The sequence below is a fragment of the Asterias rubens genome, chromosome 17, assembly GCF_902459465.1.
Source record: "Asterias rubens chromosome 17, eAstRub1.3, whole genome shotgun sequence".
Lineage (NCBI taxonomy): Eukaryota > Metazoa > Echinodermata > Asteroidea > Forcipulatida > Asteriidae > Asterias > Asterias rubens.
In genome coordinates, this window is record NC_047078.1 from 5,615,468 (window position 1) to 5,629,964 (window position 14,497).

General features: G+C 37.6%; 1 protein-coding gene across 1 annotated transcript; it reads left to right on the forward strand.

Annotated features, from left to right (window-relative positions):
• Positions 1-1,627: 1,627 nt before the first annotated feature.
• LOC117301414 (maternal B9.10 protein-like) lies at positions 1,628-5,780 on the forward strand. Its single transcript, XM_033785388.1, has 2 exons — positions 1,628-2,239; positions 2,949-5,780. The coding sequence occupies exons 1-2, from the start codon at positions 1,929-1,931 to the stop codon at positions 3,307-3,309; spliced, it is 672 nt and encodes a 223-aa protein (XP_033641279.1). The 5' UTR covers positions 1,628-1,928; the 3' UTR covers positions 3,310-5,780.
• Positions 5,781-14,497: the final 8,717 nt, after the last annotated feature.

The following is a 14,497-nucleotide window of genomic DNA, read 5'->3' on the forward strand; positions in this document are numbered from 1 at the left end:
TAGGAAAGTTAAAAAATGGTAAGCCACCATAAACCTGGATCACCATACAATCATACCATCAAGACACAATGAAAAGACTGCAATTAGCATTGTAATCAGGTGAGGTTTAGGGGGGGGGAGACTTACCCCGGGGGGGGGGGGGGGGGGGCTTCCTCCATGGTTTGAGGTAGCACCTTGTGTTAATCTCTTTTGAGTAGTGTTCTGGGAAAGAAGCAGTGGTTGTAAACTCAAAAGCATTAATTGTGTCAGGGGTGTACCAAAGAACTTGGATCAATAGTTGGTCTGGTGAACAAGGCAAGCAAGAGGGGGTAGGGGATTTCTGGGATGGTAACTTTCCTGTCACAGAGTTGTGTGCTTTGCATAGAATCAGCCTATCTCCATCGATCCTGCTGATTTAGCGGGGTACATGTATTGTGCTGGGCTACCTCCATTTGTGGACCCGGACAATTGAAGATACAAAGGGACTTGCAAAGGCTTACTGCAGACACTGATAAGGGTTTACTGAGAGCTTCGCAGAATAAAGCTTAAATACTCTCCACTGAAACATCAACAATACTAGTTGTTTGCTGGGCTGTGATCTTTGTTCGGATTGCAGCTGCAAGGAGCAATCATTTGACAGGCTGATTGCTCAGGCCTTGCTGATAAAAGTTTACAGGACAATTATACTCATTATTAACTCACCAAAGCTTGCATAAATATCTCTTTCTTCATTAGGCTTTTAGCTACTCATGGATGAGTTGTTGCTGGTAGGTCATCAGTGAGAAGTGCTGGTATAAGGTCATCAGTGAGAAAAGAAATAAGACCACTTTTTCTGTATTTTGTGTCCTGACACTCGAGAGTTCTGTAGGCCTAACATGTTTCTATTTCCATTTTGTTTAGTTTGTGGGTTGGGTGGGACTGCTTTTGGAGCATTATTGGAAACTCAGATATGTGGGAGTGGGCGATGACCCCCAGATAGGCCTATTATAATTATGTTCCCAAAGTTTTCTCTTGTACAGAAGTACCCCATACAAATATCCTCCAAATTATTAATGAGACTTTTCCTTGATCACAATGAGAGGACAATTAGGCTAGAGGAATTATCCATTTCTCTCAACCAGCATGATTTTTTAAAACTATTTCATTGTCATTTGTTTAGTTTTAATGCCCAAACATGTTTCACACATCTACCAAAGTTTTAAACTCAGAATTACTTGGGTTTTTTTTCATCTACTGCAATAAACCCAAACTGTGATAATAAAAAAAAAAACAAGCCTAGCATGCATGCACTAAGATCTAGAGAAAAGGTTGTTGATAAAAGAGCGCCCTCACATCAAAAAGTTGGCCCGAGTCCATAACATTATGATAATTGTATTATTGTTGTCATGCGTCATGTGCATCCTTGCCGAACATTGCATATGGGGGCATTGTGTTGGCTAAAAATAGTTGTTTACTAATACTCCTTATACGGAGGTCATTTGCCTTATTTGGAAAAAGGTCAAGTGACGTATCGGAATTATTTACGTGACGCGGCATGGTTACGCGGAATTCCGGATTTCTGATTGGCTCTCAGCAGTGGTCGAATATGACGTCACGACCATAAAGGTAAATAGAGATCGCTGGCGTTGCATTTTGTTATTCGCAGCTGGCAGATCGAAAAGCACGGATGATGTTTTTGTCGTGGAGGGGACATTTTTAACATTGAATTCAATGGTTTTATTCCTTCATTTTATTGAAATCACCCATCAGACTGGCTTTACACCAAACAACAGGAGAAGTACAGCTACTTTGTTGACAGAAATCGCCAGAGAGAAGTGAGAAAATAAGGCATTTCGCAACACTTCTGCGGTCACAACAGAACAAAGCAGAGCACCCACCTTCGCTCGCGCCAAGTCCGTCTCATCAAAACAACATTTTTTTCATTCCATAATTCCAGCAATTTTGCAAACATGAAGGACGAAATAGCAGCAGCAGTTGTCTTTCTGACACGACTCATCAACCTCAAACGTACTTTCACCACAGAGCAGATGTCAAAACTGTCGGAAAATCTAGTCTCAAGTCTAATCGAAAAGTTCCGAAACCATTGGTACGAAGAGAAACCAAGCAAAGGGCAGGCTTTTAGGTGTATCAGAATCGCAAAGGAAGAACCGAGGGACGCAGTTTTGGCGAGAGCTGCGAAGAAAAGTGGTCTGAAATACGATGATATGAGCCTACCAACAGATTTCACATTATGGGTGGACCCACTAGAAGTTGTTTGCAGGTACGTAACTTTGTGGTTTGGCTGTGCCAAGTGCATTCCCCCGCTATTCCATTGATCATTGTTTACTCGGAACAAAAACACCTATTGTTCGACACAAAAGAATTCGTCACTAAACAATAGATAGGGTTCACCAAGTTGAGGTTGGCGCGGTTTCGTGTACTGGTTTCAACGGACGACGGTTCTAATTAGCGCCAGAAATGATTCATTGGTGACATCAACATTTTATTTAAGTTAAGATTGAATAATAAATACTTGTCTTTGTTGACAATTAAAATACATTTGATTACATAATTTATTGTGAGTAAATTATAAATTCAAAATGTATGCATTTTTGTTGAAATTCTAAATGCGGATTGTTTACATGTCACTTTGTACTTACAGGTAGTTTTTGGTTAAGTTAAGTTTTGTTCCCCTTTGTTTAGCGCCAACTGCTTTATATACAGAAGGCAATCTAAAACAGTCTGCGGAAACTTTTTGTATCCTGCCACCACTTTTTTACTCATTTTAACAAAAAGAAATCTCTTTTTACTGAGTGTAAAATACTTTTTTTTTGTCATAACGAAGGAAAAAGTGGCGGAATGAATACTGAAACTATTCCCAATCTGCTTTTATTTTATTGTGGTAAACAATTTTTTTTACCACCCGGTAAGCTACATTTATGTTTGGTATAGTTTTTTAAGAAGGATAATTTTTTTTTCATCTAATGCAGGTTTGGAGAGAAAGGAACAATCTGTCCAATCGCAGAATTCCCAAAGAAGACGAAACCTGTCAATGATAATGAGCCACCGCAACCGTCCTCGACACAATCAAGTGACGATAACGGTAACGTAGACACCAACGCAAACCCTAAATCTGTCGTTGATTCCATCCACGAAGTCCTTCAAAATCATCCCACAACTGTCAACGATAACGCTATTCATACTGCTGGTCAACGACGAGGTCGCAAGCAGAGAGCGAAGAACAATTATTACATGAATAACGCCATCAATGCAGAGAAGGACTGGCCCGCTCTATCCGTCTCCAGAGACCAATACCATTGGGTGAATAAATCGTTGGCGGTAAATGCATAGCTAGATTTCTTCAAAACTATGGATTTTTTAAGGTAAAAATCAATGCCAAATTGAACATGAAATTTTGAAAACAGTAGTACGGACTTGATGACAGCCTTTCTTAATGAGAGTCATTTTCTTTTTAAATAATGTCTATTTTTTGTGATCTTTGTAAGACTTGCCAAAGTTTGAAAAATGGGTAATTTGACTGTTTTTAAGAATTTAAACACTAATATTCTGATCTATGCTCATAAAATATTATGGTGCGTTTAATATTGTGTATAGAAATATTAATTTTTTTATTAGTGCTCTGACAATAGTTTGATACTTGAAATACAATTGTAATTATAACATTTTGTACTTGCGATTCTAGGAAAAATACCAATCAGGAACTCAAAAAAGTTACACCATAGGTTAGAACTTGTTAAAATCTTATGGTATTTAGTTTTAAGTTTTGGATTGATTTTCATTTTTGTCACAAATTGCATTTCAATACTTGAAGCAGTCCTTAAAAGATAACAAGCTAAATTCACCTCCCTTCTTCACAACAAAGTATGCCAGCATGTCGGCAAAGAATTGTACACCACCTACTTGGACGAAGAAGCCATTGGCATCTTACAGTAAAATCATGTTCATTGTACATGTTTTGCTAGATTGAAGATGGTTGTGTAGGCCTCAAGTCCGGGTCACACTGCATCGATAACAAAAAAGATAACGATCACGACGCACAGAGATCGCATTCTGTTGGTTCAGGTTGAATTGCTCAACGCAGAATACGCACACGCTCAATCAACTAATATAATGCGTTCTCTTTGTGTCGTTATCGTTAACGCTGCAGTGGGACTTGGCCTTTACATATACATGTACATGAACTTATGAGCAGGGCCCAACTTCATGAAGCTGTTAGAAGCAGAAATTTTTAGAAGCAAAAAAAATTAAACAGGTGGCAGTTGCAGCAATTGTAACTGTATGGCATTCTGACTGGTAACCTAAAGAAATTTGCTCAGCAAGAAATGAATGGGGTACCAATGGCAGCAATGGTAACTGCATGGTTTCATGGCTGGTAACCTATTTCTGCTAAGCAAAATTTGTTTTTGCTAAGCAAGTTGAACATCAGGCTTTATGTCATTGGGCCAAAAATCTTTGTGTTTTGTGGGGAGGCAAGACAGCAAATATTTTACTTTCCACCAACTTGGGAAAAAAAAAAACTCAAATCAGCTGTGTCCAATCACCAGTGAAGACTTTATTCTTGGCACTTGTCATCATGAAACAGTCGCGATAAGTTCAGCTTCCCACGTTCTCTCGCGGGATTGCGTGACTCATCAGCGTTAAAAGTTCTCCACCCTCTTTCAGTCTTTACTTATATAAATGACGGTCAAATTGGATTCCACTTACTTCCTTATTGCGTTACCTAGACACTTTCTTATGGAGCTTTGCTTCTTATACAACCCCTTGAAAGAAAATAACTTCAGAACGGGGAGGAAAAAAATGATTGATCTAGGTCCTCCTGGTGGCCGGCAGTTAGCTGTTTGTTAGAACGGAAGTCAAAATCTCCCAAAGGCTTATGTCTTAAATTAGACTGGTACTGTTTACTGATGAAACAGCATTACAATCTCAATAGTGTTTTTTATTACACCAACAATAAGGAATGTTGACATCCAACTTGATCAATGGTATTGTTGGCAGTTCATAAAAAGAATGTTTTCATGGAGTTTGTTTTCCGAAATTAGTTAACGCATGCATGTGAGTTAGTCACTCTGGTGGGGAAATTGGACTAATTTATAATTATTCAGCTCTTATTTAGTCGCATTTTCTTGTCTTGTTTACAATTTAAGTCAAGAAAAAAATGTTATGTTCGGGCTTTCTTGAATTTAGGAGTCCATTCCTAGAAACATCCAGGTCTCGGCCTATATTGAATCAATGTTCAGAAGTTGGGATGCCGGATTAATTAATTGATGCACCATTTTGTGTATAACAAAATTTGAAATGATGGTTCTCTCGACAGTCTAAAAAAAAACTTACAACAATCTGAACATTTTTAACTGATGATTATGCAAATATCATGCAATTTTTGTACATTAAGATAATTTTAAAAAACTGCACAAAAATATTCCCCCTAAAATAACAATGGTTGGATCCTAAGTGTAAATAGGTTTTCGTACAAGAAGAACTGATCATTTGTTATTTTAGGGGATGTGCGATTGTATTTCAATTGTCAGATTATGAAGGGCCTGACAGTAGAAAATCTTGTGTGGCTGTTAAACTAATACTGCTGGGCAGATTTTCTATTACTGAGGTTCTTTAAACAGTATTACTTTTATAAAGATCACAATATTTTTGAACAGTAAAGAAATTCTTTGTAAAAAAGTTCAACAATTTAAAGTCTTGGTTGTGCAATATTAATATCTATGCTGAGCATTTTGTATATTGTGATCTGACTTGGCGTTTTACAGTAAAAGTTAAAGTTTGAAAAAAAAAAACTGGAAAAAAAATCAGATAACGATGAACTTAAAATGCAAGATGCTTTGATTTTCTTAATGACCAACAATCGATACAATTTATATGATGAAATCATGTTCTTTGAAATTCTAGAATTGTTTAAAAAGTTTTTCTTTTTAGGGCTTTTTGGCCCATTTTGTTTATATCTGTCGCTTAAAAACATCCGCTAACATGCTTTAGATATTATAGTTCCTTTTAATTAATTTTTGAATTCATTGTTTTTAGTTTTCCTTCATTAAAAATTACAGGTTTTGAAAGTGAACATTTTTATTTTGTTAATTACAAAGACGTTGATAAAAAAAGAAAAAAGTGCTTGTGCTGATAAAATTTGCATACCATCAAAAATGTATCTATTTTTACAATCAATGAATCTCATTTCTGTTTTTTTATTTTCATTTACCCTTTTTTTAACATGATGCATTACCAGTGACACTCTTGTTTTTGTGTTGAGTTACCAACAGACGACTGTTTCCTGCATCGGTTGTGTTTTTAGTTGAAATAGTTATCAGTTCAGAACACAGACGACTGTTTGCAGCATCGGTTGTGTTTTTAGCTGAAATAAATATCAGCTAAGGACACAGACGACTGGTAACTGCATTGGTTATGTTTTTAGTTGAAATAGTTTCAGTTGAGTGTATGACATTTAGCTTTTAGATCACTCGGTTGAAAAACCTTTTCTTATCAAAACAACATCAAATCTTTGTATTATTTCCATTTTGTTTTTTTAATTCATGTTTTTAGGAAAGAAAAGAAAAAGCAACTGTTAATTGTATAACAAAAAGTTCAAATATTAACATAATAAATAAAAAAGTGAAAACTGCATTGAAAAATTGTTGTACATTGTGATGTCATTGTTATTTTGCTTCACTCTTGCCACTATCCATTTGTTTGAATGGTGAAATGATGATTATTCTCGCAACAGTCATCTAGCATCACGATCTTAGAATAAATGTTGCAAAAAAAAGGATGCATCTGGAATGTGAAGGGTTCGGTTATTGTGGAGGAATTATAAGACGTGTTGATTATGCTTAAACTTGGCTAATATTATTGATAAATTGCATGACAGAAGGGGCAAGATAATCTTATGTCTTCAGGAATGCAACCTTTCCTCGGATCAGTTTATTTCCTCTGTTATCAGTCTCAGTTTTACCTTTCAAAATTGAAAAGTACTATACAAAATCACTGAAGTTTTGTATTGTCCTCTTTTTTGGGGGTGAGGTTACAGTTGCATGTATGTGTCTTGCCATACAATATTGATGGAAATTGTTGTATTTTACAAATAGTCTGGTTCCCAGACCCAAAAATCTCCGTCTTGGCTCTGTCGAATTTAGGGTCCGGTATCACCCAAAATCACGTGACCAAAGAGGAGGAATTCCTCCTCTTTCGAAGTTATCCGAAATGTTCCGAACGTGTTGTCGCCAACATTCGGACAGTATCGTTGATGTTCGGTACGGACTCGTAATGTCAGTCCTGTCGGCCGTAGATCCAGGAGTTTTTATGCCAGTTATTGCCAATGCAGGCGTTGTGCCTAAATAAAGCGTTTGCAAAGCGATGCGACAAGTTCAAAATATATAAACCTGGGAAATCGCTCCGGGATCTGGTAAGTTTTTGTCCTTTTTCTTGAAAAATATTTTTTTCAAAGGTGTTTGGACTTGAGTGTTCATTAGACATTGATTGAGGATTAAGTTTTATGATTTTTGAAAGTGGTAAAAATTTGGCAAAATCTGGTGATTGTCATTAATTGATCCTTTAATTGACGATCAAAATAATCTCGTAACCCGTTATCGCAACTAGCAGTACGTGCAGACATGGTTTCCCTGGAGATGACCCCCGACCCTGACAAGTTGCGTCATGCTCTATTTTTAACCGTGGGTGATACCTGACCTAAGATTTTTAACAAGAGACGTCAAGGAATCTTTGGTCAGGGAACCAGACTAGGTACAGTACCCGGTAGATCGCCTGCCAGGCTATGAACCCCTCTCACATTGCTGTGCCCCCTTCAATTTAAGAGTGAAGTTCAAGCCTCTGGTCTGGCTTTGACAACAGCTTCTTTGTAAAATTGTATTTCCACGAACCTGATTGTTTTGTCATTGATGGTGATGGACCCCCCCCCCCCAATCTCCCCACTTCATGGTCCTTTGACCATAGCTTGGAATGTTGCCATTATGCTGGCCCCTTGGTGTTCTAGCCATCGCCATGTTTTTTTAATTAAGGCCATGATTGACATTGACTTTTACAGAAGGATACAAGAAGCCCCCTAGCTTATTAATCACTAGTTGTTGTATTCGAACAATGTGTGATTGAAATGCGTGTGGTGAGCCAGCCACCACAGCTTTATGTAGACTATACCACAGTCAGCCTTCAGCCTTGACCGTTACAATAGTGGCCTACCGTGGAGGAAGCCCAGTTGGTGGCTGGTTGTAGTTTTTCCCGATACTGATGCACTTCGGAACTCTCTACTCTCTAACTACACCTGCATATGATAATACACATAATCGCCTTTTACTAACCTAATAACTGTGCTTGGATTATGGCATGTAGTCCCCGCCTTATTTGCTTGCCCAATTAGCAATTTTCATGTAAATGTAATAATATTCATGTACATAATGTATTGGACACTATTGATATTGTCAAAGACCAGTCTTCTCACTTGGTGTATCTCAACATGCATAACATAACAAACCTGTGAACATGAGCTCGATTGGTCGTCGGAGTTGCGAGATAACTATGAAAGAAGAAAAAAACTCTCTTGTCACACAAAGTTGTGTGCTTTCAGATGCTTAATTTCTAAATTAAATTCTAAATCTGACGTCTCGAAATCAAATTCGTGGAAAATGGTAAAGCATTCTGAGAAACATTTCACTTCAAAGTAATGTGTTATATGTACATACTTGTACATGCACAGGGATGAGATGGTTCAGACTTTTGGCTGAACTCTGACTTTTTATGTCGGCCTGGTGAAGAAAATCCAACAATATTTTTTTTCCTCAATTGAGGAAATCCATGCTCATTTGTCTACTCCTCTTGAGCTTTGGATACTGTTTCCAAAAGCTTCTTGGATTCTATAACCCCAGGGGTTACCAAAAGGTAGAAATGCCATTATTTCAACATACCTTTGAATTTGTATCCAAGTTTCAGACTTTTTCGTTAGAAATGTAACCCCTGCATGCATTAATACTATAGGGTTTTGCCCCTTATTTGAATCTGAGAAGCACCACTATCAGTGACGCTTCTCAGATTACTATAAATAACTTTAGGATATGCCATAGTTTGATGCTAATTGCTTAGTTCCTTGCTAAAAAGAGTAACAGATCACTGTGACCCACACTTTTAGGGACAGTATGTTAATCGAGCTGCTTGTTGGGCCTCGCGAAGCAGTGATGTTGATGTTTTGAAATTGCTTAGTGTTGATATCAAAATGCAAGCGAAATCTTGGATTTTTAGGACTGAGCGTAAATCTACTCAGTATCCGGTCAGGATGTTATTAAATTAACCTGTGAACAGTTGTTAAAACAAAGATGCTAAGTTTGTTATTTAGCCTTTAAAAAAAACCTGTAAGCACTTGCTAAGCACAATCAAATAATACCATTTCAGGGGCCTAAAATTCCATTAAAGTAGGATTTGAAACTTTGCATCTTACACTATTGTTGCAACTGCAATGCCACATCACACTCATTGTTTTGCTTATTATAGCAAAGAGTTTTGCTAAGCATTATTTTCTGCTTAACAGCTTTAAGAAATTGACCCTGGTGCATGAGTTACTCTACCTCCATGGCAGACCTGCACGTAGCCTCCGTGCATAATATCGGGATCATACTGAGCTAGGTCAGTGTTATTGTTTTGTTATTGTGACGGACGTCTATGACGTCAGTTTCCGGATACTGTATACAGTTTTTCAACATGACTGCAATCTGACCTCAATAGGCTATAGCTTGCCATAAACACATAGAATTCAATTGTTAAACTTGCTGGTGGACAAGTGCTGGAATTGTGAGTGTGGCCAGCTCCATGGTGTGACAGAAAAACTTCTGTTCTCTTTGAAATTGAAAAGAGTCCCTTGTTATTTGTATACAATTAAATACAAATAGCCCGCTGGGCAATATGAACAAACTATTGTGCTTTGTACACAAAATTACCATAGAAAAGGTCAGTTCAGCTCCAGTGTTTTATTAAAAAATATATATATATTTTTAAGAAATAATACGTTGTTTAATTCAAAGGGATAACCTGTAAACAAATAATGACCGTAAAATCGTAATTGGTAAGAACCACTGCACTGAGCTACTGATATATGAAAAGGTTCCCTTTAAAATAATGTTGTTTATAAACACTGGATACTATTGGTAATATTGTCAAAGACCAGTCTTCTCACTTGGTGTATCTCAACATATGCATACAATAACAAACCTGTGAAAATTTGAGCTCAATTGGTCTTCGAAGTTGCGAGATAATAATGAAAGAAAAAACAACCTTGTCACACGAAGTTGTGTGCTTTCAGATGCTTTGATTTCGATACCTCAAATTCTAAATCCGAGGTCTCGAAATCAAATTCGTGAAAAATTACTTCTTTCTCGAAAGCTATGTCACTTCAGAGGGAGCCGTTTCTCACAATGTTTTATACCATCAACCTCTCCCTATTACTCGTCACCAAGTAAGGTTTTATGTTAATAATTATGTGGAGTAATTACCAATAGTGTCCAGTGCCTTTAAGAAAAAAAGGGTTCAACAATTTAATGTTCAATCTGAGAAACGTTTCTCACTGAGATCGTGAACATAACTGCTCCAGATTGTCAGTGATATCTCAAGAACGCTACCACATTTTATGAGATTTTCATTGGGTGGTTTGATGGTATGTTTTATCTACATTGACAGAGGATTAAAATAATAAAACGGTTCCCAAAACAAAATAATACTTTTGCTTTTTATAGGACAAAATATTGTGTTGATTATACCAAACAACATTTTCTGCATAAAGTGGCGACCTTATGCCGTACGGTTCTAAATCATTTTCCTTCTAAATAATGGTAATAAGGTTTTAAGACAAGGAGAAATGTTTCAATGTATACGTTTCTTTTATAGTGACGTCTTGTTACTTATCTTTTTTAAAGATAATTTACTTTACTGATAATAGTAAGATGTTTTTACATTTTGTGATGACTGGGAATGAAGAGTTCATTGCAGATATGTATGGGGTCCTAGATTTATTTTATTTCACTCTGGGGAAATAGTTTTCAATTTGTTGTTTCGTGTCTTGACATCACAACAATTATATCAAATTAAATACTTAAGTTTGTAGATACCCATAATTTCCTGCTGTATTCTTGCAAACTATGGTTCACAGAGTGATCGTGTTTATCTCTTCGTAGTTTCAGGGCCATTTGGATTAAATCCAGGATATTTTAGGCGAGCGAAAAACCACTAATTGCCACCGCAGGATCTGCCAGGAAGTTCCTAAGTTAAAGACACTTTAGCCTATCGTGGTAAAGTTCAGAGCTCGTGATGAAGCGTGACTAGTTTGTGACAAACAGCGAACATTTAAAGCAATGTTAGTTTTGTGTTTTTTGTCTGTTATTTTCTGTTTTTGAGTGAGTGTAACGGGTGAAAGTTGCCACTGCCAGATCATGAGAATGTGTCAAAAGTTTAGTGAGGCCGTAGATGAGTTTTTTATGTATATCCTTCTCCACCCACTCATCTGCCTATAGTAGTGGCCTATTAAAATGAATGGCAACGCAAACTTACTTTTTGTTATAATATGACATGGTACTTGCTCTATTTAGAAACCTTACAGCTTTTGATATTGCAAAAAATAGTTAATGGCCTGACGTTTCGACCCTGGATGTTCAGACCATGGGGTTGAATGGTCTGGAGGCGTCTAACCCAGAGTTTCTCCCTACTCAAACGCACAGTCTCTCTGTGGTTGCCTAGCGCCTCTATGCCCCGTAAGATCATGTCAGAAATGGAGTGATTAGGAAGATTGAAGTGATGACCTACAGGTGTATCTAGCTTTTGGGTCTTGACTGTAGATCTGCTTTTAATATTAGCAGTTCGAGACATTTTTCACCAAGTTGAAGTATAGACACTTGCGGTTATGTGAAAAGACGACATTTTTAATGCCCCAAACTTTGAATCTAGAAGAGTTACTGCACGCTTTTTAGACTGTGTATTTCTAAATAGGCATTATCCTGCATGGAAACATTCGCTCCAGATTTTCGGCGATAAAAATTATCTCAAAAACGCACCCACCTTTTTGAAAATGAATTGTTCTCAGAAAATCTACATTTATATAAGGTAAGGTATATACTCTGCCTTTAATATCCACAATCGTGTGGGGGTTTGTGGGTAACTTAATAAACATGTGCATGTGCTGTGGTATCATGAAGTAGCAACGCGATTATTAAGTTACTTTAAAAGGTAAAGAGTTATTTTAAAAAGTTAAGAAGCTTAGAGCGAATGAACCACTGGCTTTCTTCGGTGATCTCTTTAAGTTTGACACTAAAGGAAACCATTACACTCGCAGGGGAAATGATGATGAACATCCCATTGTTTTCTTATTAATGAAAACGTGTGGGCGACTGACAGCCACACCGGGGTACTAAAAACCACACGTCGATCACGACGAATGGTCGTTCCAAAACAGTTTTGGCGGGCATAATCTTGGCGACTGAAATAGCTGGAAACATTGGGGGTAAGGCATTATTAGTCCCCGTACCTAAATCCCAGATCAAGATTAAAGGAACGCATTGCCTTGGATCGGTCGAGTTGGTCTTTGAAAAGCGTTTAACCGCTTGTTATAAAATGCATATGGGTAGAAAGATGTAAAAGTAGAATACAATGATCCACACAAACATGCCTCGAAATTGTACGTTTTTCCTTTTACCTCGTCGACAAACACGGTTGGCCATTATATGGGAGTCAAATCTTTGACTCCCATAAGATAATGGCCGACCGTGTTAGTTCGCAAAGTAAAAGGAAAACCACGCAATTTCGAGGCAAATGTGTGTGGATCATTCTACTTTTAAAACATCTTCTACCCATATGCATTTTATAACAAACGGTTACAAACGCTTTTCGAAGACCAACTCGTCCGATCCAAGGCGAACGTGTTCCTTTAAGACCACAGTAACTATCATTATCTTCACATGGTTTACCTACAAGTGTTTAAGTTCGCCCGGCTCCCTCTTCATGACGAGGGGATGCCATCGTTGAAATCTTTATAGAGTGAACCACTATACAAACACATTTTTGATGGTTTGGGTATTAATTGGTCGAGGATCATTGCGAGACTTTAACCCGAACTAGTTCACATCTCATTTATTGGTATCACGATAAGAAAATGGAAATCTATCCGCACCTGCTTTTATCAGATGTACTTCCGTTGCCATGGTGATAGGAAATGATTCCAGACACCGGCTTACTTAATTGAATGAGACGGACCATTTAGCTGTTTAAATAGTCTTTAAAGGCAAAATATAGGTTTCTTTGGTTTTAAAAATTGTACAACTGTTTTAATCCTGTAAACATGCTCTCTAAATGCGAAAGAGTGAAAAGGCACTCTTTGAAGAGCCACGTGAGGGACAACTTTTTTTCGAATGGTTTTCCACTCTTTTAGATTGAAGTTTGCACCCTTTTGTCACGGTCCTTGACTGAATGAAACCCCTCCGCCTATAAGGAGTAAAAGTGTGAAATAACCACCAAAGAGCCAGTTGAGGGACAACTCGAAATGGAAAGAGTGGTGTTTTTTTCACTCGTTTACATTTAGAGAGTAGGCCCACAATAAAACTATACTTAACTCATGAAAATTTAACTTCATTAAGATGGTCACGTTTTTGATCGCCGAAATCTGGAGATAATTATGTCCACACGGGAAGAACTGTTATGGAAATGTTTCTAACAGTGACATAATCTGGGAAACGTTTCTGACAGTGACGTTTCTCAGATTCAAATATTTTGGATCGAAATTGGCTAGCCTATTTTCCATTAAAAAAAAACCACATCATCTTCGAAAAGCTGCTATACTTCTAATCATAGAGCAACCGTGTAAGTTTATATTGTGATTACCAAAGGTAGGACCTCTATTCATTCCCTCAAAGGAATACAGGGCGTTTCTTAGAATACTGATTTAAATCCACAACATCAGGCGAACCACCCAGTTGTTGTTATTCGTATAATACCAAATCTCGATCCCCACTAAACAAATTCTTCATAAAAGATGTTATGTTTACTTCCGGTAAATATTATGTTACACACCCATTTTTTCATTTTCGCTCGTACGTATCCCATAATATCCATTGTGTTTCCTAAACCGCAATGGTGTGTTACGACAAAGCGAACAACAACACCACTGTGGAATTCGACCTTACACTAGTGACGTCACTGCAATGTCAATGAAGTTTATAGATTCCGCGAACGTGCGTGAATGCTGGTTCTAGTTAACTAGACTTGTGGATAAGTCGCTAATCTGCCGCGGTAAATCGAGTCCAGTGGTGGTGTCCATGCATGATTTAGGTTTCCGCGATCGAATTCTGCTCTCGCGAGATCATGCTCCTCAGCGAACTCCTGATTGCCCACTTCTACTCCATTTAGCCGTCAGAGCAGTAGTCTCGCGGTGCCAGCAGTCTCGCGAGAGTATCACAGAGAGATTCAGAATCGGAACGCTATCACTACGACAGACATTTAACGACTTGTCCACAAGTCTAAGTTTAACTAGCGC